At 42.3% G+C, this 27,817-nt stretch overlaps 1 protein-coding gene and 1 pseudogene across 1 annotated transcript in view; both read right to left on the bottom strand.

Moving 5' to 3' along the window:
* The window catches only part of LOC115144771 (mitogen-activated protein kinase kinase kinase 12-like), a 12,007-nt pseudogene extending 9,628 nt beyond the window's left edge, over positions 1 to 2,379 (bottom strand).
* A 4,647-nt stretch (positions 2,380 to 7,026) lies between these two features.
* The window catches only part of LOC115145222 (zinc finger protein 804A-like), a 36,756-nt gene continuing 15,965 nt past the window's right edge, over positions 7,027 to 27,817 (bottom strand). The window contains exons 2-4 of the mRNA XM_065021662.1: positions 19,026 to 19,169; positions 10,547 to 10,677; positions 7,027 to 9,892 (exon numbers count right to left, since the gene is read on the bottom strand). Of these exons, the coding sequence (XP_064877734.1) occupies positions 7,147 to 9,892; positions 10,547 to 10,677; positions 19,026 to 19,169 (3,021 nt within the window). The 3' untranslated portion in view covers positions 7,027 to 7,146. The remainder of the gene's footprint in view (positions 9,893 to 10,546; positions 10,678 to 19,025; positions 19,170 to 27,817) is intronic.

Below are 27,817 nucleotides of genomic sequence, written 5' to 3'. Positions count from 1 at the left end.
GTCCTCACTCACCTGCATAACAGTATGTAAACGTCTGACTTTAACTGTATATATATAATAAAGAGTATTAAATATTAGACGAAAAAAAATTTAAAATATCAAATAACTAAAAAGCAACAACAAAATAACAGATGCAAGGCCATATACAGGGGTACCGGTACAGAGTCAATGTGTGGGGCCACAGGTTAGTCGAAGCAATTGAGCTAATATGTACATGTAGGTAGAGGTAAATTGAGTGTGCATAGATAATAACAGGGGGGGGGGTCAATTAAAATAGTCTGGGAAGCCATTTGATTAAATGTTCAGGAATCTGTGGATTCAGCCTTCTGTACCTAGACTTGGCGCTCCGGTACCGCTTGCCGTGCGGTAGTAGAGAGAACAGTCTATGACTAGGGTGGCTGGAGTCTTTGGCAATTTTTAGGGCCTTCCTCTGACACCTTCTGGTATAGAGGTCCTGGATGGCAGGAAGCTTGGCACCAGTGATGCCATACGCACTACCCTCTGTAGTGCCTTGCGGTCGGAGGCCGAGCAGTTGCCATACCAGGCAGTGATGCAACCGGTCAGGATGCTCTAGATCATGGGTGTCAAACTCTGGCCCGTGGGCGGTAAAAAGAGTGGACTGGTGGGCATGGTTCGGGAGAAGATGCGGGAAGAGAACTGTGCAGGTGAGCTAACTGTTTACCACTGCATCATACATCAGGAAGCACTGTGTGCCAAAGCCCTAAAGATGGAACATGTTATGACCACAGTAACACAGGTAGTTAACTTTATAAGAGCCAAAGGTCTAAATCACCGCCAGTTTAAATATTTTCTGGAGGAGTGTGGTTCGGAATACGCAGACGTGCCGTATCACACAGAGGTGAGATGGCTAAGCAGAGGAAAAGTACTGAACAGATGTTTCGAGCTGCGTGAGGAAATATGTCAATTCCTGGAAACCAAAGGGAAGGATACAGCAGAGCTCCGGGAGCAAAAGTTCCTGTGTGAGCTGGCCTTTCTCTGTGACATCTCGAGCCATCTCGATGCGCTGAACCTGCAGCTTCAGGGGCGGGGGCGCATCATCACAGACATGTACGCTGCAGTGAGGGCCTTCAAAACTAAACTGTGCCTGTGGGAGAATCAGATGCTGCAAGGAAACCCTTGCCATTTTCCCTGCTGCCAATCCATAAAAGCGCAGATCTCTACCGCCGTGTTCCCATGCGCACAGTTTGCTGAAAAACTCAGTGTTCTCGCCGCTGAGTGCTTAGTAATCCCTTCGCAGTTGATGTGGAAAATGCACCAACCAACATCCAAATGGAGCTGATTGAACTCCAGTGCAACGACACGCTGAAGTCAAAGTATGATGCTGTGGGCGCCGCACAGTTTCCACGGTTCATCCCTGACACAATGCCTCAGCTCCGCAACCAAGCTGCTCAGATGCTCTCCATGTTCGGCAGCACTTATCTATGCGAGCAACTTTTCTCCTCGATGAAGATGACCAAAACAACTCACAGGAGACGTCTGACTGATGAACATCTTCGCTCGATACTGAGGATTTCTTCAGCTCAGAGCTTGAGCCCAGATATTGATGAACTAGCATCCAAGAAGAGATGCCAGGTATCTGGCTTGGGCACATCAGATTAGACCAGTGTGCAATAATTAACGTTTTCTTTATGCACTTTTTCTTGCTACAAGGCATGGGCTTGAATGGTTGATTGATTTATTATCATTTTATTTGTAAAATTATTAGCCAGTGGAAAAAGTTTATTTTGGTATTTAAATCAGAAGGCTGCAAATAGAAAAGGCATACAATTTTTATTTAAATTTTATTTATTTAATAAATGAATGCCATTGATGTGTTTTTTCATTTGAAATTCGATTTTGCATGTCTCCACTATTAAATTATATATTGTATGGTAATAAGCGATGCTTGTTCCATATTCAATGTTAAAGCAAAACTTGTTTGGGTCCATATTAAAAGGTTAATTTGTTCAATGTTGGCCCGTGACTTTGTTCAGGTTTTACATTTTGGCCCACTGGGTATTTGAGTTTGACACCCCTGCTCTAGATGGTGTGGCTGTAGAACTTTCTGAGGATCTGCCAATCTTTTTTTTGTGCCAAATCAAGTCAATTTGAAACTCTCAACCTGCTCCACAACAGCCCCATCGATGAGAATGGGGGGCATGCTCGGCCCTCCTTTTCCTGTTGTCCACGATCATATCCTTTGTCTTGGTCATGTTAAGGGAGAGATTGTTATCCTGGCACCACACTGCCAGGATATTCTCTCAACCAGCTTCACCTGGAATGCTTTCCAAACAGTTACCACATATGCAGAGCACATGTTGGCTGCTTGTCCTTCACTCTGCTGTCCTTCACTCTGCTGTCCAACACATCCCAAACCATCTCAATTGGGTTGATGTCGGGTGATTTTGGAGGCCAGGTCACCTGATGCGGCACCATCACTCTCCTTTTTTATTAAGTAGCCCTTACCAAGCCTGGAGGTGTGTTTTGGTCAGTGTCCTGTTGAAAAACAAATGACAGTCAAACTAAGCGCAAACCAGATGGGATGACGTATCGCTGCAGAATGCTGTGGAAGTGTGCCTTGAATTCTAAAGATACTCTATAGGAATGAGGCAGTCCATCAAAATCATCTTTGCTCCTGGGCTCTGTCCACGCATTTCAAGGCTGCGTTGAAACAATCACTTATCAATGACCCAAGACCAGCTCAGTTAGTCCCTACCATTGTATTTGTATTTTGTATTTATTATGGCAGCAGCTACTCTTCAGGGGGCCAGCAAAATTAAGGCAGTTATATAATTATAAAAACATTACAATACATTCACAGATTTCACACTGTGTACCCTCAGGCCCCTACTCCACCAATACCAAACATCTACAGTACTAAATCCATGTGTATGTATAGTGCGTATGTTATCGTGTTTGTGTGTGTCTATGTATGCATGTGTCTGTGCCAATGTTTGTGTTGCTTCACAGTCCTCGCTGTGAAGGTGTTTAAGTTATTTTTTTAATCTGTTTTTTAAATCAAATTTTACTGCTTGCGTCAGTTACTTGATGTGGAATAGAGTTCCATGTAGTTATGGCTCTATACAGTACTGTGTGCCTCCCATCGTCTGTTCTGGACTTGGACAGGGGAAGAGACCTCATGTCTTGTGGGGTACGCATGGGTGTCCGAGCTGTGTGCCAGTAGTTTAGACAGACCGCTCAGTGCATTCAACATGTCAATACCTCTCATAAATACAAGTAGTGATGAAGTCAATCTCTCCTCCACTTTCAGCCAAGAGAGATTGACATGAATATTATTAATATTAGCTCTCTGAGCCAACTGCAATTTTCCTAAGTCCTTTTTTGTGGCATCTGACCACATGACTGAACAGTAGTTAAGGTTCGAATATTACTAGGGCCTGTTGAACCTGCCTTGTTGACAATGTTGTTAAGAAGGCAGAGCATCGCTTTATTATAGACAGACTTCTCCCCATCTTAGCTACTACTGTATCAATATGTTTTGACCACGACAGTTTACAATCTAGGGTTACTCCAAGCACTTTAGTCATCTCAATTTCCACAATATTCATCACAAGATTTAGTTGAGGTTTAGGGTTTATTGAGTATTTTGTTCCAAATACAATACTTTTAGTTTTAGAAATATTTATGGCTAACTTATTCCTGGCCAACCACTCTGAAACTTGCATTCATTTCAGTTGCTGTAGTAGCTGACGTGTATAGTGTTGAGTCATCCGCATACAGTTGAAGTCGGAAGTTTACATACACTTAGGTTGGAGTCATTAAAACTTGTTTTTCAACCACTCCCCAAATTTCTTTTTAACAAACTAGTCGGTTAGGTTTTAACAAACTAGTCGGTTAAGACATCTACTTTCTGCATGACACAAGTAATTTTTCCAACAATTGTTTACAGACAGATTATTTCACTTACCATTCACTGTATCACAATTCAAGTGGGTCAGAAGTTTAAATATAATAAGTTGACTGTGACTTTAAAAAGCTTGGAAAATTCCAGAAAATGATGTCAAGTTTCTGATAGGCTAATTGACATCACCTGTGGATGTATTTCAAGGCCTACCTGCAAAGTGCCTCTTTGCTTGACATCATTGGAAAATCAAAAGAAATCAGCCAAGACCTCAGAACATTTTTTTGTAGACATCCACAAGTCTGGTTCATCCTTGGTAACTATTTCCAAACACCTGAAGGAACCACGTTCATCTGTACAAACAATAGTACACAAGTATAAACACCATGGGACCACGCAGCCGCCATACCGTTCAGGAAGGAGACACGTTCTGTCTCCTAGAGATGAATGTACTTTGGTGTGAAAAGGGCAAATCAATCCCAGAACAACAGCAATGGACCTTGTGAATATGATGCAGGAAACTGGTAAAGAATTGTCTGTACAGAAAAACGTGGATATCGACATAACCTGAAAGGCTGCTCAGCAAGGAAGAAGCCACTGCTCCAAAACCGCCATTAAAAAGCAACTGCACATGTGGACAAAGATCGTACTTTTTGGTCTGATGAAACAAAAATAAAACGGTTTGGCCATAATTACCATCGTTATGTTTGGAGGAAAAAGGGGGAGGCTTGCAAGTCGAAGAACACCATCCCAGTCGTGAAGCACGGGATGGCAGCATCATGTTGTGGGGGTGCTTTGCTGCAGGAGGGACTGGAGCACTTCACAAAATAGATAGCATCATGAGGATGGAAAATTATGTGGATATATTGAAGCAACATCTCAGGACATAAGTCAGGATGTTAAAGCTTGGTCGGAAATGGACTTCCAAATGGACAATGACCCAAACATACTTCCAAAGTTGTGGCAAAATGGCTTAATTAAGGAAAACAAAAGGCAAAGTATTGGAGTGGCCATCACAAAGCCCTGACCTCAATCCTTGAGAGAATTTGTGGGCAGAACTTAAAAAGCGTGTGCTCTGACTCAGTTACAACAGCTCTGTCAGGAGGAATGGTGCAAAATTCACCCAACTTATTGTGGTAAGCTTGTGGAAGGCTACCCAAAATGTTTGACCCAAGGTAAACAATTTAAAGGCAATGCTACCAAATACTAATTGAGTGTATGTACACTTCTGACCCACTGTGAATGTGATGAAATAAATAATAACGCTGTACTATTATTCTTACATTTGCCATTCTTAAAATAAAGTGGTGATCCTAACTGACCTAAAACAGGGAATTTTTATTAGGATTAAATCTCAGTAATTGTGAAAAACTGAGTTTAAATGTATTTGGCTAAGGTGTATGTTTACTTCCGACTTCAACTGTACCTACATAATGGATGACACAATGGAATATCTTTCCTCCACCCAAGTGGAATTATATTTGAACTATTTTAAAGGAATCATTAAAACGATAACATTTAAGCACAATATATTAATTCTAAAACATATTCCCATTACATAATGGTAAACACTATTATAATCCATAGTGAATTATTAAAAACTCAACCCTCAAAGTCTGATAAAGCTGATGCTGATAAAACCTTAAAATGGAACTATGCAAAACAAGAAAACACACTGACAGTGGAGAAGTGTTGGAAACCTCTATCAAATTCTTGGGTGTTCGATAACCCATTCTGGAAATAGATTTTTCGGAGGCGAAAGAAACACGCATCTGTTTAGGCGAGTTGCTGGCTAGCGGAGTAGAACACTTGAAAAAGAATAGGAGAGCCGCATCCTCTAAGAGCTCCTATGCAATATTTTAATAATCAATGTTTCGACAGAGAAGATGTCTAAACACATTTTCACACAGAACGCTATGCTTTCTGATATACAATAGATAAATAAATACAATGAGAGCTGCCCTAAAATAATAGATAAACGTTCTAACGCTCTAACAAAGCACTCCCAGTACACTATATGCTCGTCGAACATCTCATTCCAAAATCATGGGCATTATTATGGAGTTGGTGTCCCTTTGTTGCTATAACAGCCTCCACTCATCTGAGAAGGCTTTCCACTAGATGTTGGTACATTGGTATGGGGATTTACTTCCACTCAGCCATGAGCATTAGTGCGGTCGGGCAGTGATGTTGGGTGATTAGGCTCGCAGTCGGCATTCCAATTCATCCCAAAGGTGTTCGATAGGGTTGAGGTCAGGGCTCTGTGCAGCCCAGTCAAGTTCTTCCAAACTGATCTCGATAAACCATTCCTGTATGGACCTCGCTTTGTGCACTGGGGCATTGTCATGGGGCACTGAAACAGGAAAGGACCTCCCCTAAACTGTTGCCACAAAGTTGGAGGCACAGAATAATTTAGAATGTCATTGTATGCTGTAGCGTCAAGATTTCCCTTCACTGGAACTACGGGGCTTAGCCCGAACCATGAAAAACAGCCCCAGACCATTATTCTCTTCCACCAAATTGTTGGCACAGTTGGCACTATGCATTCAGGCATTCTCCTGGCATCCATCAAACCCAGATTCATCCATCGGACTGCCAGATGGTGAAGCTTGATTCATTACTCCAGAGAACGCGTTTCCATTGCTCCAGAGTCCAATGGTGGTGAGTTTTACACCACTCCAGCCGACGCTTGGCATTGCGCATGGTGATCTTAGGCTTGTGTGCTGCTGCTCGGCCATGGAAACCGATTTCATGAAGCTCCCGACAAACAGTTATTGTGCTGATGTTTGATCCTGAGGCAGTTTGGAACTCGGTATTGAGTGTTTCAACCGAAGACAGATGATTTTTACGTGCTTCAGCACTTGGCGGTCCCGTTCTGTGAGCTTGTGTGGCCACTTCTCGGCTGAGCCGTTGTTGTTTCTAGATGTTTCCACTTCACAATAACATCACACACAGTTGACCGGGGCAGCTCTACCCGTGCAGACATTTGACAAACTGACTTGTTGGAAAGGTGGCATCCTATGACAATGCCACATTGAAAGTCACTGAGCTCTTCAGTAAGGCCATTCTACTGCCAGTGTTTGTCTATGGAGATTGCATGGCTGTGTGCTTATTTTTATACACCTGTCAGCAGCAGGTGTGGCTGAAATAGCCGAATCCACATATTGAAGGGGTGTCCATATACTTGTGTACATATAGTGTATATACTATGTCGTCAAAACCAGACTTTACAAAGCAAAGAGGGCTACACTAGTAATTATAATTCTATAGGGGACAATGGAGTCTTAAAACAGAGGTTGTAGGGGGATGACAGTGTGGTGATGTGGGAATATATGAGGAAACATAGTGCGAGGCAGGGGGTGAAAGGACATAGTCATGGGGTGCAGGCTCGGTCGTGCCATGACCGAAATTGGGTCTTGGTAAATAAAGGGAGAGTGACTGTGTGAGCAAACCTCTGCCCCCAGTGGCAGGTGAGTGAAGGGGAGGATAGGTGACATGAGTAGGGGCTGTGGCTGGAGGAAGTCAGCATGGTGCTGCAGGAAAGTCTGGTGGATGGTGATGGAGGTAGATAATGGTAGAGGAAGTTGTACAGGGTGTAGTACTATGGGGGAGGACACAGGGATGTGCGGGCTGGCTAAAACTGGTTTCAGTTTGTCAGGGAACGTTTGATAGTCCATAGCCTTCCTGTGGGCTTGGAGATGTTGGAGGCAATGCTTCTCCAGTCTGTCCAGTGTGGACCTGTAACAGTCCTTTGAGTTAAATGATTCCTGCTCTAATTTTGTGTAGCTAGCATTCAAGGTCTCTGACATTTTCCCATTGCCTATTGGTAGAAATACTTTACAGGAGCCATCACTCTTACTGTGAAAGTTGGGCTGATCTGGGCTCATCACAGACTTATGTGCAACAATAACATCTGAGCCCTTAGCTCCGGAATCAAAAATATACCTCTTGAGATCTGACCCATTGATCTGGCCTTTGCAGCTGGATCTGACATTTACACTGTCAATACTCTTCTCAAGTGCATCAGGGTTCAATTTATCCTCAGGTCCAGGGGAGTCAGAGCCAGTGCATGGGCTAATGCCATTTGCTCCTCGACTCTGCTCATATCTCTCTCCACAGCTCACGTCAGCCACTGAACTCTGATGAGCTCCACATGCCCTTCTCCTCCTTCTTCGCCTCTTGTTTGGTTTATGCAAAGAGTTCACACAAGTACTACCGACAGTTTGGTCATCCATAGTCCTTTTTCGACATCTTCCACCTTCCTGTAACAGTGATTCAGGGAGTGGCTGGTGTTTTAAGAGTGTGGGATATATTTTATTCGTCTGGTCTGCACTTGTGATGACCGGGTTGGTCTGGAGAGATCCACAGTTGAGAGATGTGTGTTCTATTGCATTTATGTGTTTGGACTGCTGATTGCGCATATTGCCCTCGTTGATCTGTCCTGGACCCTGGAGAGCCTCATCAGAGTGGGCCAGACTAGCTGCTGTGCCATTCACACACTCTGCCAATGCCTGCCTCACAACACCTGCTGTGTCTCTGTAAGCTTCAATTCTCCCCTCGTTGCCCTCAATTGAGGGTGATTGCTTGGGCTCGTCTGGCTGAATTTTTTTTGCACTGCTATCACTTATTTGGTCATCAAGTCTTTCACAATGATTGGGAAGTGTCAGGCAATTACCAAATCTTTCTGTTGCCCCTTCATATCTGTCACCCCCCTGGTGAGTCATCCGTCTGTGCCCCTGCCGCCTTCTCCTCCTCTGGCTTGTGCTACAACACCTGCGTGTGTCCACAGCCATAGCTGTGTGTGTCAAGCTTGTGGTTGCCAACTGTGCTGAATAATTGCAACACTGCTCATCCTTTCTGATGAGTGTGTTGCTTGGCTCCTCGCAACCATGACTTTTAGGCCTCTCGCAATCCTCCTGAACAAGGATGCGCTCTGGGCTTGGCAAGCTCTTAAACAGCTCACGTGTTTCCAGGGTTGCTTCATCGCTGTAGGACTTCTTAGCTAATTCAGCTGATTTCTCGACATCTCTTTCCACCACTCTGCAGCCAGCATCTTTAGTGGAGGCTCTGAAGTCAAAATGGAGTGGGTTGCAGCTGAAGGAAATAGATGGACTTGTCCTGGTGAATGTCAACATCTCAGAGGGCCACTGGAGCACCGTTTTCCCATTTCTACTGAGGATAGAGTGGAAAGGTTTACATGGCCTTGCAACTGTCCATTTCTCATCCTCTGACACACGTAGATCTTTGTCTTGGGGTTGAGTGTAAATTGTTTCATTCGAATGATTAGCGCAGTTCAACAATGGGTGTCCTCCCTTATGGGAGACATTATCTGCTAACATGATTTTGTCAGGCTCTGTCCTCTGTCCTTTTTCCAACTCAGTTTCCTGTCTTTGTTCAGCCAAGTTGCTTTTTAGACTTCCCTGCACCATGTCCAGTTCACAGTCATCTAATGTGTTTGAATGGGAGAGAAACATGGAAGATTGGACTGTGCAGGGAAAAGCCACATCCTCAGAATAAACGAGGATAGTGCACAAATCAGCTGGGGGCATCGAGCTGTCTGACCCCGGTGGTGCATTGGTTAACCCCTGAACCTGTGAGCCTGCAATGTGAATCTTCCCCTTGTTATGCAGAGCCTTCTCGCTGGCAGGGGGGCTGGGGGAGTCTAGGCCAGTGGGAGGCCGTGGGGAGTTGAGCTGCACACTGAGCCTCTGTCTACATGCATGCCTGCTTGACCCGTCCTCCCCGGCCTGGCAGAACACCGCCGCCGAAGACTCCAGCTTCAGAGAGGCCTTTTTAGGGAAGGAGAAAGAGATTTTTTGGCCACACTTTCCGGCCACAGTGCTGGGAGTTTGCTGGGCCTGAATGGTGCTGGTGTTATCTGCAAGTGTGTCTAAGGTGACGTTTGGACACATTGTGTGTTCCTGGGTGCTGTTCTGTGCCCGGCTGCTGGCTCTGTCACCACGGGCTTCCCTGTAGCCTCCCTCCACGGCCACAGTGGTAGATCGGAACATGGGTCCACTACCAGGTACGCTGCACAGAAAGGAGTTGACACTAGAATCAGTATGATAGCAGCCAACATCCAAAAATCAACACCAAAAAACAACTGGTGACAATGAGTATGTTTACATGCACAACAATAATTATATATTAAACTGATTATGGCAGAAGGCAGAGTATAGCATTAGTCATGCAAACACCTTACTCTGCTTATCGTAATCGGCGTAAGGTCATAATCAAAGTAAACATACACCGATTTAAAACACCTGGTTTTCATACAAACTGTATATGTCTGAACTCAGAATCAAATAGTGTTATTGTTATTATAACACAATAACACGGTCACTGTGGTAGAACGTTTATTTTGATTGCCGATTTTCTGCATTTATCAAAAGTCCCATCAAGCAGCCAGATTTGAGATGGGAAATTGTTCTTCTTGCAAAGCGTGGACATGTTCTACATGAACTATTATATTAACTAGACTATCCACACTACTATCACATTGTGTGCATGTAACCGTGCTCATCGTCTTATTCATCCCCCAAAAATAAATACATCTAACATTTATTTTGATAGGTATTTTAACTTACGTAAATTACAATTCCAACTCGTTCTAAAACTAATTTACAGCCTGTTGCAATTCTGTCATATAGGGACACATACGAGTCCATTGGCTGTTCCACCCACCGTTGGCCCTCCAGCCGCTGTTCGGCCAGCTCATGTAAACGTCGTAGTGCTCTCTCTTGCTTTCTGCCATCCTTCTTGGATTTGGAGGACACGTTCCGGGCAAACTCCCGCTGCTTCAGCTCTTTCAGTCTCTGGCAGAGAGAAGAAATATCACCAGACTCATTATCTACTGTACAGAGTCAGCCATTGGAGTAGCTTACTCCGGCCAAACTAATTGAATTAAGTGATATTACTCTTTCAGATCATTTTTTATTTCCTTAGATGGTCCTCTCCAATATAAGGCATTGGATCCCAATGGAGATATAATTTCTCTATGGAGAAGGTTTTAAACTAACTGTACAGTATCAGACAGCCACCCACAGTGCTGTAAATCTCTGGAGGCACGTGTTGTAAGAATATTATATGTACACATTTTATGCCACAACAACTCACATCTCATTCATTCACGTTGGCTAACCTTATCCAACTTATTCTAAATCAGCAATCCTGACGTTCGCTAATTGGTTACCATATCCTTACAGTTAACCCTACAACTGTTTTTAATTCAACGAAGCACATATCAAAACAAGACAATATTGCAGTGATTGGGAAGGTGAGGTTTATTGATCACATTGCTTCACAATTTACAACGTGTTTAATTATAGACTCATACCCTAGGACTGAGTGCACACTCAGTGGAACAGAAGTTATACAATGCATTTTTCCCACAACAGTTGTGTGACAACCAAGGATGTGGTGGACCATAAACACATGCAGATTATGCACATTTTGTAATTAGCGTTTATGCACCTAGTGTTCTTTAAATAAGTGTTTAGCGTTACTCGCCACAACTATTGTCTGTACAACTGTTGTTACCCCTGAGTGAACTAACCCTACATTTTCCATAATATATCTTTATTTTTCACCTAATAGAATAGATCATCTATAGGGCTCTATAATTACCCAAACCCACGAATGGCTCCACCTTATGTATTCTACACAGGCTCTTTTGTATTACACACAACTCAGCAAGGCTATGTGACCTTACCTCTTTGAAGTACTCTGGTGGTTGCATTTAGAGTGGCTGGGTCACAAAGCCAGAAGATTATTTGTATGCATCCGAGATAATTTTGTCATGTTAAGTAGCCTCTTCTCTCAGGATTATCGAGCAGAGGGGCCAGGCAATTGTTCATGTGCTGGGCTTACAGTATAGGACGAGCCTGTCCAATAGACACATGTTATTGAGCTTCTACTTCTTGCAGGCTCTCCAAAATATTTAGCCTTTTCATTCTACAAGTGAGGTGTAGGTACAAGTGACTATTGATGCAAATGTTGCCCTCGAAGGTAGAATGTAATGTAGATAAATGACTGTATATGCAGACACAATCTTTTGTTCAGCCAAATGTCATAGTCTTTACATTACTTATTAATATATTATACAACAGGTGGGTCTAATCCTGAATGCTGATTGGTTAAAATCGCATTACATCCTGTGTCTATTCCACAAGTTACCACCGGCTTAATCTTTTAAAATGCCTATTTACTCTATTCCATCTGACTGTGCAATCCAATCCAGCACAGCCAGGCACTTTATACACTTGATCTCCACTATAAAAAGCATCTAGACATTATCTCACATTCCTTTTGAACTAACATTTAGTTTTCAACAGCCCGAGATTTGAAAAAACCTTGCTCTCTGTCTCTCCGACTTTTGCAACATTGTTTCAATATTCAAATTCGATCTCCAGCTGTCCCATAGTAATGAACGCGTCGGAACAGACAAGCAACGTTTCCCACCCCAGTCGAAATCATGAATCAGCTAGCATCATTTTAATGGATATATACAAATAATTGTCAATTGAAAAAATGTCAGTTAGTTTGCAGTCTTTCCAGATTCAGTTTGAAGTGATTGTGTTAGCTGTGTTGTTGGCTACAACCGTGTCCCTACGAGAAAGCACATTTTCTATGCCAGGCGAAATTGCAACTCATTAGCTCATTATTATGGATATATCCAAATAAATGTCACTAGAAAACAGCTTAAACAAATGCAGCTACTTTGCTATTAATCTGGCTGCACTTTGACTGACTGTAAATTAGCCGTAGTTGGCTAGCTAGTAATAAAGGGATAAGAGTGATAACGCCCTCGAAGCTGGTGTTTGGAGGATATATTGGCACAGTTAACACCACCCATGCCAATATATCCTCCAAACACCAGCTTCTTGGGCATTATCACTTACATGGAAATACACAATGCACAATGAAATGCATGTGACATTGTCATGTTATTGTTTTGCAGAATAGCGTTTTTTTTTTGTTAACGGATACTGTTGAGAGAACCATCACAGAAGTACTCTAATTTATGACACCTTTAAACACTCACCTGCTAGCCTAGACCAGATCTGTGTGACGCTTCAGCTACAACTGCCCTGGTCACAGGAGTTTGCTAAATCACATGTAGATCTAAACCAGGCTACTGTCTTTTTGGTTCTCATCAATCTGCTTTTTAGCTGTCAAAGTGGAACTGATATTTAGACTGTTCCAACTATGCTGTTGTAGGCTGCTCCGGGAAGTAGTTTTACACTAGGCACAGGTCTAGGATCAGCTTCCCCTCCCCCAATATTAACCTTGCAATACTGACAATGCAATTCTGACCCAAGATCTAAGGGAAACTTCACCCTACTCCTTGTGTGTAGGATAATACAGCCAGCTAGAGGAATTAGCTCTGTCAGTGTTATGTATATGTCTGAAAACTGGTTTATTCATTGACCTGTGCTTGTTAAGTGAGAATGGATGTTAATACTAAATTACTAATGCAGATACAGTTCAGCTTAGGTTAGCATGTGATCTTTAAACAAATATTAATTACATTTGTGACTCGTTACAGAATCGGGGATGTTTGACAATAGTTCCTACCTCACAGTAATGAAAGAAAGAAAGAAAGAAAGAGAAAAAAAAATAATCCAGAAATGCCTTCTTGCGTATGTGAACTTTCTAGGCCTTAATTACAAACCTGTATGTGATCCGTAAATATGATTATGAGCCTAGTTTAGCCAAGGAGAAGCGCTGAGCTTTATATGGAGAAAGACAGGATACTTCCTGGCTAACAAAGACTGGCTGAGATCATGGAGGTTGACTATGGTGACAGTTGGTCATGCATCTGCATGTGAATTCTTAAAGAGATGGATGGGACTAATGATTAAGATGTTGTGAACAATGCTGAATGGGAGTAAACAAAGAAAATCTATTTAGCAAGTGTGAAAACCTCATCAAAATCTTTCATGGGTATTTTCTACTTGCCTCCTAAGTGGGATATCAAGTATTCAAAGCAGCATAACTTTCCCATGTTTCCTTCAACTACAGTGTATTTACCATTTTGAAGCTCGGAGTCTGTACTTTTATCAAAAAAAAAATTAAGGGAACCACTTAAATTTGACATTCAATAGAGATATCTGGTCACATTTGATCAAACCTCAAAAACCTTAATATACACGGAGTGTACAAAACATTAGGAAAACCTTCCTAATATTGAGTTGCACCATATTTTGCTCTGCGAACAGACTCAATTTGTCATGGAATGGATTCTAACAAGGTGTCGAAAGCGTTCCACAGGGATGCTGGCTCATGTTGACACCAATTCTTCCACAGTTGTGTCAAGTTGGCTGGATGTCCTTTGGGTGGTGGACCATTCTTGATACACACAGGAAACTGTTGAGCGTGAAAAACCCAGCAGCCTGGCACCTACTACCAAAGCCCATTGAAAGGCACTTAAATCGTATGTCTTGCCCATTCACCCTTCAAATGGCATACATACACAGTCCATGTCTCAAGACTTAAAAATCCTTCTTTTATATTTGCTATTTACTCTGCCAGATCACATTTATCAATAAAAGAGCTATTTGTAAAAATATATATATATATTTTTGCAAACAAAATCAAGACATGGGTGGAATAAATCATGTTTATCTTGAACAAATATAAATGAAACAAGGTTTTCATCACTATTGATGTTTATTGCTTTGACCTGAACAAATTGGAAGGACACATTTTACATACAGTATTTTACGGAAATGATAAATGAACCCCATTGAACACAAATTAAGGCCAGTCTACAGACCACATGAGGGACAGAGTTTTACTGTCTGTGTGTTGCAAATGGATTTCTTGCACTTGATGCATGTTTACTGTGTCTTTCTGTCCTTCTTGGGTAAACACATATCACAGCGCTTCTTGTTGTTGTTGCTACCGGCTGCAATGTAGAATGATGAAAACACTTAGTTCAGGAATTTTACTAACATCTCACTCACATATATAGTTACAGCAGGCCAAGGTTGGAGAGACAGATACACACACATGCAACAACATCATTCACACTTACTTCCGGTACTAGAGTTGTTGGTTCTGTGGGTCAGGTGGACGGGGAACCAGCATCCTCCTCACGATGGCTGCAGAAGCTGGGGTCCTTGGGATATGTTGCCTCCTCTGGATTTGTGGTTTTACCAATGTCTTGCCCAGCTCTTTGAGAAAGTGCCGTCTCCTCTGGTGCTTCCCTCTATCTGGGTTCAATGCCATCCAGATGACAAACGTGCTGTATGCTGAGATGTCCAAGATGAATATCACAAGTGGCCAGCTTAGGGTTCTTCTTTTGCAGCTGTAACCAGTCACCAGCTTGTCTAAAATGTCCATCCCTCCTTTTGTGGCATTGTAGTCCATTATGATTTCTGTTTTTTAAATGTCCCTGGACACAGACTCTCCCATCCCTATGCAGTGTACTCATGAGTGCCATATTTATGTCTAGGGACGTGTCGGCCGTGAACACAAACTTACAGGAATTGATAGCTGTATTCAACAGCTGAGGTATGAGTTTTGGCTTGTTTTTTCGTACTCTTCCTACCATCATCAGCTTCCTCTTGAGGAACTCCTGGCCCAGCTTGTGCAAAGTTAAAAAGTTATTGCATATGATGTTGTGGCCACGTAGTCACTGTGTCACATCCAAGGACAACCTTCATCCCTTGGCTCTTCTCAGGGGCTCCTCCATCTGGCTTCCCCATATACAGTTGAAGTCAGAAGTTTACATACACCTTAGCCAAATACATTTAAACTCGATTTTTCACAATTCCTGACATTTAATCCTAGTAAGAATTCCCTGTGTTAGGTCAGTTAGTATCAACACTTTATTTTAAGAATGTGACATGTCAGAATAATAGTAGAGAGAATGATTTATTTCAGCTTTTATTTCATTCATCACATTCCCAGTGGGTCAGATGTGTACATACACTCAATTAGTATTTGGTAGCATTGCCTTTAAATTATTTAACCTTTTACGGCTAGGGGTTCTGCTAGCGGAATGTTTCGACAACAGAGTGCGAAATCTAATAATAAAAAAATATTCGAAATATTTAACTTTCATACAATCACAAGTGCAATACACCAAAATACTGCTTAACTTTTTGTTAACCTCTTTGGGCTAGGGGGCGGTATTTTCACATCTGGATGAAAAGCGTGCCCAAAGTAAACTGCCTGCTACTCAGGCCCAGAAGCTAGGATATGCATATGTAGATTTGCATAGAAAACATTCTAAAGTTTCTAAAACTGTTAGAATTACGTCTGTGAGTATAACAGAACTTATTTAGCAGACGAAACCCAGAGGACAAACCATCCAGGATTTTTGTTGTTGATGAGGTGACAGTGTTTTCAATTGTTTTCTATATGAATCTAGATTTCTAAGGCACCTGCTTGCAGTTCCTATTGCTTCCACTAGATGTCAGTCTGTAGAAATTGGTTGATGTTTTTCCTTTGAAAAATGAAGAAGTAGCCATTTCCTATCTGGTTGGATAGCAAAGTGTACTGTTGTGGTTGGTGCGCACGACCTGAAAGCTCGCTCCACTTTGTTTTTATATGCTATTGAACGCAGTTTATCCAGTCTTAAATTTGATTGATTATATACTTTAAAAAATACCTAAAGTTGGATTAGGAAAGTTGTTTGAAATGTTTGGACAAAGATTACAGGTAATTTATTAGATATTTTGTAGTCATGTTGCGCGAGTTGGAACCGGTGTTTTTCTGAATCAAACGCGCCAAATAAATTGAAATTTTGGAGATAAAACGATGGAATTTATCGAACAAAAGGACCATTTATGATGTTTATGGAACATATTGGAGTGCCAACAGAATAAGATCTTCAAATGTAAGGCATGAATTATATCATTATTTCTGAGTTTTGTGTCGCGCCTGGTGGGTTGAAATTTGATTGTCATGTAAATCCTTTTTTTAAATGTGAAACGGTGGCTAGATTAACTTGGGTTAAACGTTTCGGGTAGCCTTCCACAAGCTTCCCACAATAATTTGGGTGAATTTTGACCCATTCCTCCTGACAGAGCTGGTGTAACTGAGCCAGGTTTGTAGGTCTCCTTGCTCACATACGCTTTTTCAGTTCTGCCCACAAATCTTCTCTAGGATTGAGGTCAGGGCTTTGTGAGTCAATACCTTGACTTTGTTGTCCTTAAGCCATTTTGCCACAACTTTGGCAGTATGCTTGGGGTCAATGTCCATTTGGAAGACCAGTTTGTGACCAAGCTTTAACTTCATTACGGATGTCTTGAGATGTTTCTTCAATATATCCACATAATTTTCCTACCTCATGGTGCCATCTATTTTGTGAAGTGCACCAGTCTCTCCTGCAGCAAAGCACCCCCACAACATGATGCTGCCATCTCCGTGCTTCACGGTTGGGATGGTGTTCTTCGGCTTGCAAGCCTCCCCCTTTTTCCTCCAAACATAACAATGGTCATTACTTTTGTACTTTTGTATGAAAAGTACGATCTTTGTCCCCATGTGCAGTTGCAAACCATAGTCTGGCTTTTTCATGGCAGTTTTGGAGCAGTGGCTTCTTCCTTGCTGAGTGGCCTTTCAGGTTATGTCGATATAGGACTCGTTTTACTGTGGATATAGATACTTTTGGACCTGTTTCCTCCAACATCTTCACAAGGTCCTTTGCTGTTGTTCTGGGACTGATTTGCACTTTTTGCACCAAAGTACGTTGATCTCTTGGAGACAGAATGTGTCTCCTTCCTGAGCGGTCCCATGGTGTTTATACTTGCGTACTATTGTTTGTGCCGATGAACGTGGTACCTTCAGGTGTTTGTAAATTGCTCCCAAGAATGAACCAGACTTGTGGAGGTCTACAATTTGTTTCTGAGGTCTTGGCTGATTTCTTTTGATTTCCCATGATGTCAAGCAGAGGCACTGAGTTTGAAGGTAGGCCTTGAATACATCCAGCTTCTAAAGCTATGACATAATTTTCTGGAATTTTCCAAGCTTTTTAAATTCAGTCAACTTAGTGTATGTTAACTTCTGACCCACTGGAATTGTGATACAGTGAAATAATCTGTCTGGAAACAATTGTTGGAAAAATTACTTGTGTCATGCACACAGTAAATGTCCTAACTGACTTGCCAAAACGGTGGTTGAAAAACGAGTTTTAATGACTCCAACCTAAGTGTATGTAAACTTCCGACTTCAACTGTACACTTGCAAGTTCCACGCATATGATGAAGCATCATCACAGGCATCCCAGATCTTGTTTCCATATTTTGTGGGCTTGATTCCATATTTTGCAGGTTTAGACCGTATGTCCTGCCTGAAGGGGCAGCGGCCCCAAAATGGCATAAACTGCTCATCAACAGTAACTTTGGCCCAGGGTTGTAAAACCGTGGAAGGCGGTCTACCCACTTGTCCCATACTGACCTGATTGCAGCTAGCTTGTCTCTTTTCCGCCGAGCTGGTCTGCTGTCTCGGTTATCGAAGCGGCTAATCCTTGAAATAATGTGGACATTTTCCAGGGACATTGTTGCACAGATGTCAGTTTCTGCATCCCACAGGGATTCAAACCCACTTCCCTGGCATGTCAAGTGCCATGCTCTACCAACTGAGCTTCAAAGGACCACAAACTTTGTTGAAGGCAAGACAAGAATCCCCTTTAGTGGAATAATGTGTTCACTGTAGTTCAGTGTTTCCCAAACTCAGTCCTGGGGACCCCAAGGGATGCACATTTAGTTTTTTGCCCTAGCACTACACTGCTGATTCAAATAATCAAAGCTTGATGATGAGTTCATTATTTGAATCAGCTGTGTAGTGCTAGGGCAAAAACCAAAACATGCACCCCTTGGGGTCCCCAGGACAGGGTTTGAGAAAAGCTGCTGTGGGCAATGGGGGATATAAATGTGTACACTGTAGTAAATGGGGAAAATGCTCATTCAGGGCACAGGTCAAATATTTTTCTCAGGTTAAGCAAGTCATGCAAATACTGTAGTCTGGATGAACAAACACCTTTTTATCCCCTCATATTCATCTGATATGTACTTTGAAATCAAATATGCCCTTTTTTTGGAGATGTTGATGTTTTCTTTGTCATTCGTAGATTATATATATTTTTCATTTGGCAACGTTGAAATGTAACTTGTCTGAATGAATTTCATGGTAGGAGGGATTAGGTGCACCATACCTGTTTGTGAGCATGGTCGTAAGAGTTGATGTGGTTGTCAAACTCCTGATGCTTGTAGTACTGCTTGTCACACAGCTCACAGTAGAAGTTAGCCTTCAGGTCCCCAAGTGCCTCGGCCATAGTCCTCTCCTTCTGTGAGTAATCCTGGTCAGGGAAAATTTAGAAAAAATGCTAAACTCAATAATATATCACTAGCCATCCAATTTCAAGTGAATATTCAAAAATGTGCATGAACTAATATGCACCTTTTTCCACCAGCGATGTGTTTCCATCAAACAGACTTATTGGGGGAAAAAAGTCTGTACGTGATCACGTAGTGCACATGACAATAATGTTTGTGGTTAAATTCCAATGTGACAAATGAAAAATACAAGTTAAATGGGTTTCCATCGCATTCAACTCTGCTGATGGTTTGGTCACAAAAACTGTTGCGTTATATAGCAAATGTGCACACTCTGGTCTTGGCACATGCGCTCTAGCCAACAGCTCGCAGATACATGTAGGTTACCTACATTATGAAATAATTATGGAAATATATACATTTATACAATAGTTACCCGGAGGAAAATGGAGGAGGGTCCTGCTTTTCAATTTCAGTCAGTGGGAGCGTTTAGTAGTTTAGTATTTTATTTTTGTCCAGGGGAGGGTCATGTAATTTGTAGTCGATTACATGTCATATTTCTCAGGGTTTGAGAATCAGTTGCTTATTAAAGTATCTCATGTGTGCCCGATGATGCCCCCCATCCTTGATTCTCTGCTGGGCACTCAATATAAGTGTACCTAATGTGGTCTCAATAGAATTATCCATAGCCTATATTGCACTGCTGGGATGGTGTGTATACAAAACTAGGCTACATTGCATTACACTGCAATGGAGAGGCATTCCCAATTATGAGCCCTGACCCGCCCTGCTCTTGCTGATGTGAACCCTTGTGTAGTGCCTAAACAATGACTGTACAGTGGCACTTCAGGCGGTGAGTAACATTTGTCATTCAAACGCATATAAATACGTCTGGATTTGACGAGAGCTTTGATCGGCATAAAAATTCAACCCTCATGCTACCTGAGCCTGATAAGCCTTACATTAAATATGTTTCATGAGCCCTACATTAAAAACATTTTATGAGGCCATGCCCAAAAAAAGCCAAAATAATTATTCCCTTATCCAATACATAGCCTATGATATATAGGCTAACACACATTATACACTACAGAAAAACATAAAAGCCCATTGATGTAGCTATGCTCTCTTGAGAAAATAAATTAAACTAACCTCAGTAAGCTAATCTCTTTGAGTGTTGTCTGTAGTACTGTACTGTACATATTGTATTATATGAGCAGGAATTAAGCACCTTGTTCAAACCATGACACTGGGAGAGAACATGGGATGCTGGTGCAGGTCATGCAGCCTACAATGTTATATAGCTACTTTGCAACTACTTTTGCATGTTAGCCAACCCTTCCCCTAACCTTAACCCTTTAACCTAACTCCTAACCTTAACCCTAACCCCTTGCCTAGCTAACGTTAGCAAGTTACCTAACGTTAGCCACCTAGCCAATGTTAGCCACAACAAATTGTAATTCGTAACATATAATACGTTCTGCAAATTCGTAACATATTGTACATATTGCAATTCGTAACATATCGTACAAAATGGACGATGGACATCCACATATTAATACATACCATACAAAACATAACATATCACCCTGAATGGTGTGTTCGCTTGTTACGTACAGAATAATACGAAATAGTCTGAGACCAGGTTGGTCAGGCATGAATAAGACCGTTTGCTGAATGGGTCAAGGTTCCGTTTGTTGAGGACCTGGTGATGACCTGGTCATTTATGAAAACACCATGTCTGCTCTGACAGCACCAAACAGTAGATCAATCAGCTTTCTCCTGCCACACCACTTAGTGTACATCAACCCACCCACACTCTCACGCTGTGATAAACCAATATATAGACCAGCATGGCTCTAGCAGTAGAGAGAATCTTTCATACACTCACAAAAGGTCATGTGGGAACACTAGATTTGAAAGTTTTGAGAGTTCAAGAATGATCTTACATGACTCTGAAACATCAGTGTTTCAGAGTGAATCATCAGTGAATAATTTATCTCAGTAAAAGAGAATTCAATTATCTCAGTAAAAGAGAAGTAAAGCAATGCATAAGAAGGTAAATGTTTTAAGTGGTTGTGGTACTGACAGAAAAAAAACACATTTGAAGTTTATAAGATCACAAGTCACTCAAGTATGGATGTTTCATTCTGGGCGGGAGAATATTTAAAATGTCAGGTTGCTTTTAATCTATTCTCTGCCATCAGGGAATTTAGACTAGAGGCATTTGACCTTGTAGTATTCACACTGTGAAAAGATAATTCTATTCTATTCATTATTTATTCATTATTTAATTTGTGGTTGTAATTATATTTGGTCTTTTTGAAGTAGTTACTGATTTCCATATGTTGAATGTTATGAAGACAGCTTTGCACACAGGAATTATGTTTGACTCTTGTATTTCAAAGATGACTGAAATGATTGATTTTACAGCTAGATTCCATTAACTCAAAGTTATTGCTAACCAAAGATTGCATAATGCCTATCTAACGAGTATTAATATTGTCTTATATATATTTCATCTAAATCCTTTCATTTGGTTTTTATTTACCATATCCATGGATTGTGAGTGTATCGATTGCTTTTTGCTATTTTGCTCTGGCCTGCAGTATCTTCAAGTGATTCTACTGAGGAGAGGTACAGTATGTGTTCACGTGAGTGCAAAAGTACATATGGTATAAACATTTTTAACAAGCAAAATGTCATTGTCATCTATTTTGTTGCATTACAACCTGTAATTTAAATTGATTTTTATTTGGATTTCATGTAATGGACATACACAAAATAGTCAAAAGTGGTGAAGTGAAATTAAAGGTTTCAAAAAATATATAAAAAAATAAAACATGGAAAAGTGGTGTGGGCATATGTATTCACCCCCTTTGCTATGAAGCCCCTAAATAAGATCTGGTGCAACCAAATACCTCCAGATGTTATATAATTAGTTAGATTGCACACAGGTGGACTTTATTTAAGTGTCACATGATCTGTCATATGATCTCAGTATATATATATGCCTGTTCTGAAAAGCCCCAGAGTCTGCAACACCACAAAGCAAGGGGCACCACCAAGCAAGCAGCACCATGAAGACCAAGGAGCTCTCCAAACAGGTCAGGAGAAAAGTTGTGGAGAAGTACTGATCAGGGTTATAAAAAAATATCAGAAACTTTGAACATCCCACGGAGCACCATTAAATCCATTATAAAAAAATGGAAAGAATATGGCAACACAACAAACCTGCCAAGAGAGGGCCGCCCACCAAAACCCACAGACCAGGCAAGGAGGGCATTAATCAGAGAGACCAAAGATAACCCCGAAGGAGCTGCAAAGCTCCACAGCGGAGTATCTGTCCATAGGACCACTTTAAGCCGTACACTCCACAGAGCTGGACTTTACGGAAGAGTGTCAAGAAAAAAGCATTTGCTTAAAGAAAGAAATAAGCAAAGACGTTTGGTGTTTGCCAAAAGGCATGTGGGAGACTCCCCAAACATATGGAAGAAGTTACTTTGAGTCAAATGAGATTAAAATGTATCCTTTTTTTCATCAATACTTTGGAGTAATGGTATTATTTCAAGTACATTTTTTAGATCCCTTGAATGTACACTATCTGTTTTGATTCTGAGGAGATGTATGCACTGTGTGCAGCATTGAGGTTCACCATTCATTGTATTGCATTTATTTAATCCAATCCAGATTAATAAAGGACCAGAAACCGGCAACTAGCAGACTGATGTGTACCTACGTTTCTCTGGTCCAGTTTCTCGGTCAATCCAGACAATTTTTCTCCGGTAAAATGATAAATGATCTACCTTGCTTTTTCAATGTACGCTCATATACTTGTGTGGCTGCCAGCCAAATTGTGTTGCACTTCTGTTGTCATCTGATTAAAATGTTCTGCCGAATGTGTTGCTCTACTGTGTTTTTGTGTGAAAGAGAACTGTAGATGCAAGTTCCTGATCACTATATTAAAGCAAAAAAACATTTAACTTTCATTATAAAATGCGACCCCAGCTGGACTGACCTGCTCCCGCCTTCTCCCTTTATGTTATTTACAAACAAGCATGTGGCTGGCTCAACTGTTCTGGGGAACTCTGGTATGCTTTATAAGTTCAAATAATGTTCAAAGTGAAATGGAGAACGCTTTATCTCCTAAAGTATTGCACAAGTTGACTGCAGGTATTTACTTAAAAGTAGCTCCTAATATGAAAATGTCTTGAAACACTTTGAAATAAATAGTTTTATTGGAAAAACCATCCCGTGGCTATTTACAAATACCCCGACATATGGTTAAATGGTATACAACCCAAACCAAACGTTAACACATTGTCTGGCCAAATCCCATAATTTTGATCAATACAGAATTAATTTAGACAGAGAAATTGCAACAAGATGTTGCCCAAAAATCTATCTGACCCAATGCAACCTCCAAAGCAAATTGATACATTTGCCAAAACTGCAGGCGACAGAGATTATGGAGTGTGTTGCCATTTTAGTTTTGGAGTGTGGTGCCGTCTGTAGATTATGGAGTGTGTTGCTGTTTTAATTCCGGAGTATTTTGCTGTCTGTTAGTTGTCAGTCAAACTGTGCAAAACTGAAATAAGTTTAAGCGTTAATTCAGAGTGGGATGGGTTAAACTTAAGGTTAGGCATTAAGAGAGGTTATGGTTAGGGATAAAGTTTGGGATAGGCTTAAAACAAAGCCAAGCATTGGGATCGAACATGCGATGCTAGGAGCTGTAGCTCATGATTTAAGCTTATCACCAAACCCATCCCCAATGCCCTAGCTTGACTAGATGGTAACATGTTGTCCCTAGTGGACGGTTGGAAATTGCCATGCCATAACTTCACCATTCCAAAAATGGCCGGACAGCCCATATTCCACTGAAGTTTGGGCTGATTCCACCATCTGTGTATGATACTAAGAGCTAATCCTTATTAATTAACATATTGAAAACAGCAATGAAAAGATGTCTCATTGATTTTAAAGTTGAATAAAAAAGTTTTTACTGGACAATTACTACACAACGGTTAGGCCTAGTTCCTCTTTTTGGTGTTTAATTATTTGTAGTGGAGAGACTGTTACCACTGTTAGTGTAGTAGATGGGGGGGGGGATCTGTGAAACTCAAGCCTCAGCCTGAATTATCGCTGATTGCACCACTAAAAAATGAATATTTGGTGGTGTGATGGGTTGTAAAGCTTCAGGAGGGTTACTACTAAGCAAGCAGTGTAATGTTCTTTACAATTGTACGCGTGGACTTGGATCTACAGTTGCGCTCAGCTCAACTGCTGGGGTCACCGTGGAGTGTGATTGGGGGGTGAATGTAGCAGACAGAGATCTGGGAAACTCAGTCCATCTCTATAATGAAGATCAATGTCAGAACCAAGTCCCTTTATTGTTATCTGGCTCACTTATGTTGACAGGTAACACTTTATTTAACCATGTCATAACCAATGGCGACCCCCCATTCAGAGCAAGTGGTGCAGATATCACATATCAGTTTGCAAACAATGTAAAAATGCAATATGTTATTTGAGTCAATAAAGCCACATACAAACATGGTCTCTCTTTTGTTTTCTTGAGTAAGACAGCTTCAAAATGCAGGTGTTTCAACCTAGCTCAGTGCTTTCTGTGGTGGTGGGGCAGCCAGCGGAATATATGGAGCGTAGTGGTTGGTAATGTTCTCTAGTTGCGCTGTGACTGGCCCAGTGTTCTGTCACTCATGGGGACAAAAAAGTGTTAAACAAATCAAAATATGGAGCGAGCGGTCGCATTCGCACTTCGGTCTGCAGGTAGTATAACTTTTCATTACATTTCATTACATTTCATTATAGTACAACGGTTTGATTTGTCTAATCTTAGCAATTTCTTCTTAGCTAGCTACATAGCCGTCTTTGTATCAAAGATAATTGCGTAATTATCGTATTTCGTCGTCCTAACGCAGTCTACACTGCTATCTGCCCAGCAGCTAGCCAGCTAGCCAGCTAGCAAACGTCCATAGCAGCACTGTAAAAACTATTACACTCAACTGAACGACTTGATTAGTGTAGTGTTAGCTAGCTACATAGTTGTCTTTGCTGTCTTCGTATCCAAGATAATTGTGTAGTTTAGAGTGTGTAGTCTTAGAGTGATTATCTTAATTTACCGAGGTTAGCTAGCCAGCTATTTGTCGTCCTTAACGTAGGAGACACTGCTAGCTAGCCAACAGCTAGCCAACGTCCACCGAATAGAACTTCCTCACTCAACAACCCGGTCGCATTCCGCTTCGCTCCACAGGTAGTATCACATTTTCATTTCATTTCATTACAGTACAACGGTTTGATTTGTTTGATCGTAGCTAGCTACATAGCTAGCTACATAGCCGTCTCTGTATCAAAGATAATTGTGTAGTCTAGAGCGATTTTCTAGGTTAGCTAGCCAGCTATTGTCGTTCTTTTAACGCAACGTAACGTAATCAACACTGCTAGCTAGCCAGCTAGCCCCCGAATAGCAGCACTGTAGAAACTATCACACTCAATGGAACGACTTGATTAGTGTAGTGCCAACAACGCAGCCACTGCCAGCTAGCCTACAAAGTCAACAACGCAGCCACTGCCAGCTAGCCTACTTCAGCAGTACTGTATCATTTTAATCATTTTAGTCAATAAGATTCTTGCTACGTAAGCTTAACTTTTTGAACATTCGAGACGTGTAGTCCACTTGTCATTCCAATCTCCTTTGCACTAGCGTAGCCTCTTCTGTAGCCTGGCAACTATGTGTCTGTCTATCCCTGTTCTCTCCTCTCTGCACAGACCATACAAACGCTCCACACCGCATGGCCGCGGCCACCCTAATCTGGTGGTCCCAGCGCGCACGACCCACGTGGAGTTCCAGGTCTCCGGTAGCCTCTGGAACTGCCGATCTGCGGCCAACAAGGCAGAGTTAATCTCAGCCTATGCCTCCCTCCAGTCCCTCGACTTCTTGGCACTGACGGAAACATGGATCACCACAGATAACACTGATACTCCTACTGCTCTCTCTTCATCCGCCCACGTGTTCTCGCACACCCCGAGAGCTTCTGGTCAGCGGGGTGGTGGCACCGGGATCCTCATCTCTCCCAAGTGGTCATTCTCTCTTTCTCCCCTTACCCATCTGTCTATCGCCTCCTTTGAATTCCATGCTGTCACAGTTACCAGCCCTTTCAAGCTTAACATCCTTATCATTTATCGCCCTCCAGGTTCCCTCGGAGAGTTCATCAATGAGCTTGATGCCTTGATAAGCTCCTTTCCTGAGGACGGCTCACCTCTCACAGTTCTGGGCGACTTTAACCTCCCCACGTCTACCTTTGACTCATTCCTCTCTGCCTCCTTCTTTCCACTCCTCTCCTCTTTTGACCTCACCCTCTCACCTTCCCCCCTACTCACAAGGCAGGCAATACGCTCGACCTCATCTTTACTAGATGCTGTTCTTCCACTAACCTCATTGCAACTCCCTCCAAGTCTCCGACCACTACCTTGTATCCTTTTCCCTCTCGCTCTCATCCAACACTTCCCACACTGCCCCTACTCGGATGGTATCGCGCCGTCCCAACCTTCGCTCTCTCTCCCCCGCTACTCTCTCCTCTTCCATCCTATCATCTCTTCCCTCTGCTCAAACCTTCTCCAACCTATCTCCTGATTCTGCCTCCTCAACCCTCCTCTCCTCCCTTTCTGCATCCTTTGACTCTCTATGTCCCCTATCCTCCAGGCCGGCTCGGTCCTCCCTCCCGCTCTGTGGCTCGACGACTCATTGCGAGCTCACAGAACAGGGCTCCGGGCAGCCGAGCGGAAATGGAGGAAAACTCGCCTCCCTGCGGACCTGGCATCCTTTCACTCCCTCCTCTCTACATTTTCCTCTTCTGTCTCTGCTGCTAAAGCCACTTTCTACCACTCTAAATTCCAAGCATCTGCCTCTAACCCTAGGAAGCTCTTTGCCACCTTCTCCTCCCTCCTGAATCCTCCTCCCCCCTCCTCCCTCTCTGCAGATGACTTCGTCAACCATTTTGAAAAGAAGGTCGACGACATCCGATCCTCGTTTGCTAAGTCAAACGACACCGCTGGTTCTGCTCACACTGCCCTACCCTGTGCTCTGACCTCTTTCTCCCCTCTCTCCAGATGAAATCTCGCGTCTTGTGACGGCCGGCCGCCCAACAACCTGCCCGCTTGACCCTATCCCCTCCTGTCTTCTCCAGACCATTTCCGGAGACCTTCTCCCTTACCTCACCTCGCTCATCAACTCATCCCTGACCGCTGGCTACGTTCCTTCCGTCTTCAAGAGAGCGAGAGTTGCACCCCTTCTGAAAAAACCTACACTCGATCCCTCCGATGTTAACAACTACAGACCAGTATCCCTTCTTTCTTTTCTCTCCAAAACTCTTGAACGTGCCGTCCTTGGCCAGCTCTCCCTCTATCTCTCTCAGAATGACCTTCTTGATCCAAATCAGTCAGGTTTCAAGACTAGTCATTCAACTGAGACTGCTCTTCTCTGTATCACGGAGGCGCTCCGCACTGCTAAAGCTAACTCTCTCTCCTCTGCTCTCATCCTTCTAGACCTATCGGCTGCCTTCGATACTGTGAACCATCAGATCCTCCTCTCCACCCTCTCCGAGTTGGGCATCTCCGGCGCGGCCCACGCTTGGATTGCGTCCTACCTGACAGG

The sequence above is a fragment of the Oncorhynchus nerka genome, linkage group LG2 (assembly GCF_034236695.1).
Source record: "Oncorhynchus nerka isolate Pitt River linkage group LG2, Oner_Uvic_2.0, whole genome shotgun sequence".
Taxonomy (NCBI): domain Eukaryota; kingdom Metazoa; phylum Chordata; class Actinopteri; order Salmoniformes; family Salmonidae; genus Oncorhynchus; species Oncorhynchus nerka.
Note: the sequence above shows the minus strand (reverse complement) of the source record. Positions and strands in the feature narration are given on the sequence as shown.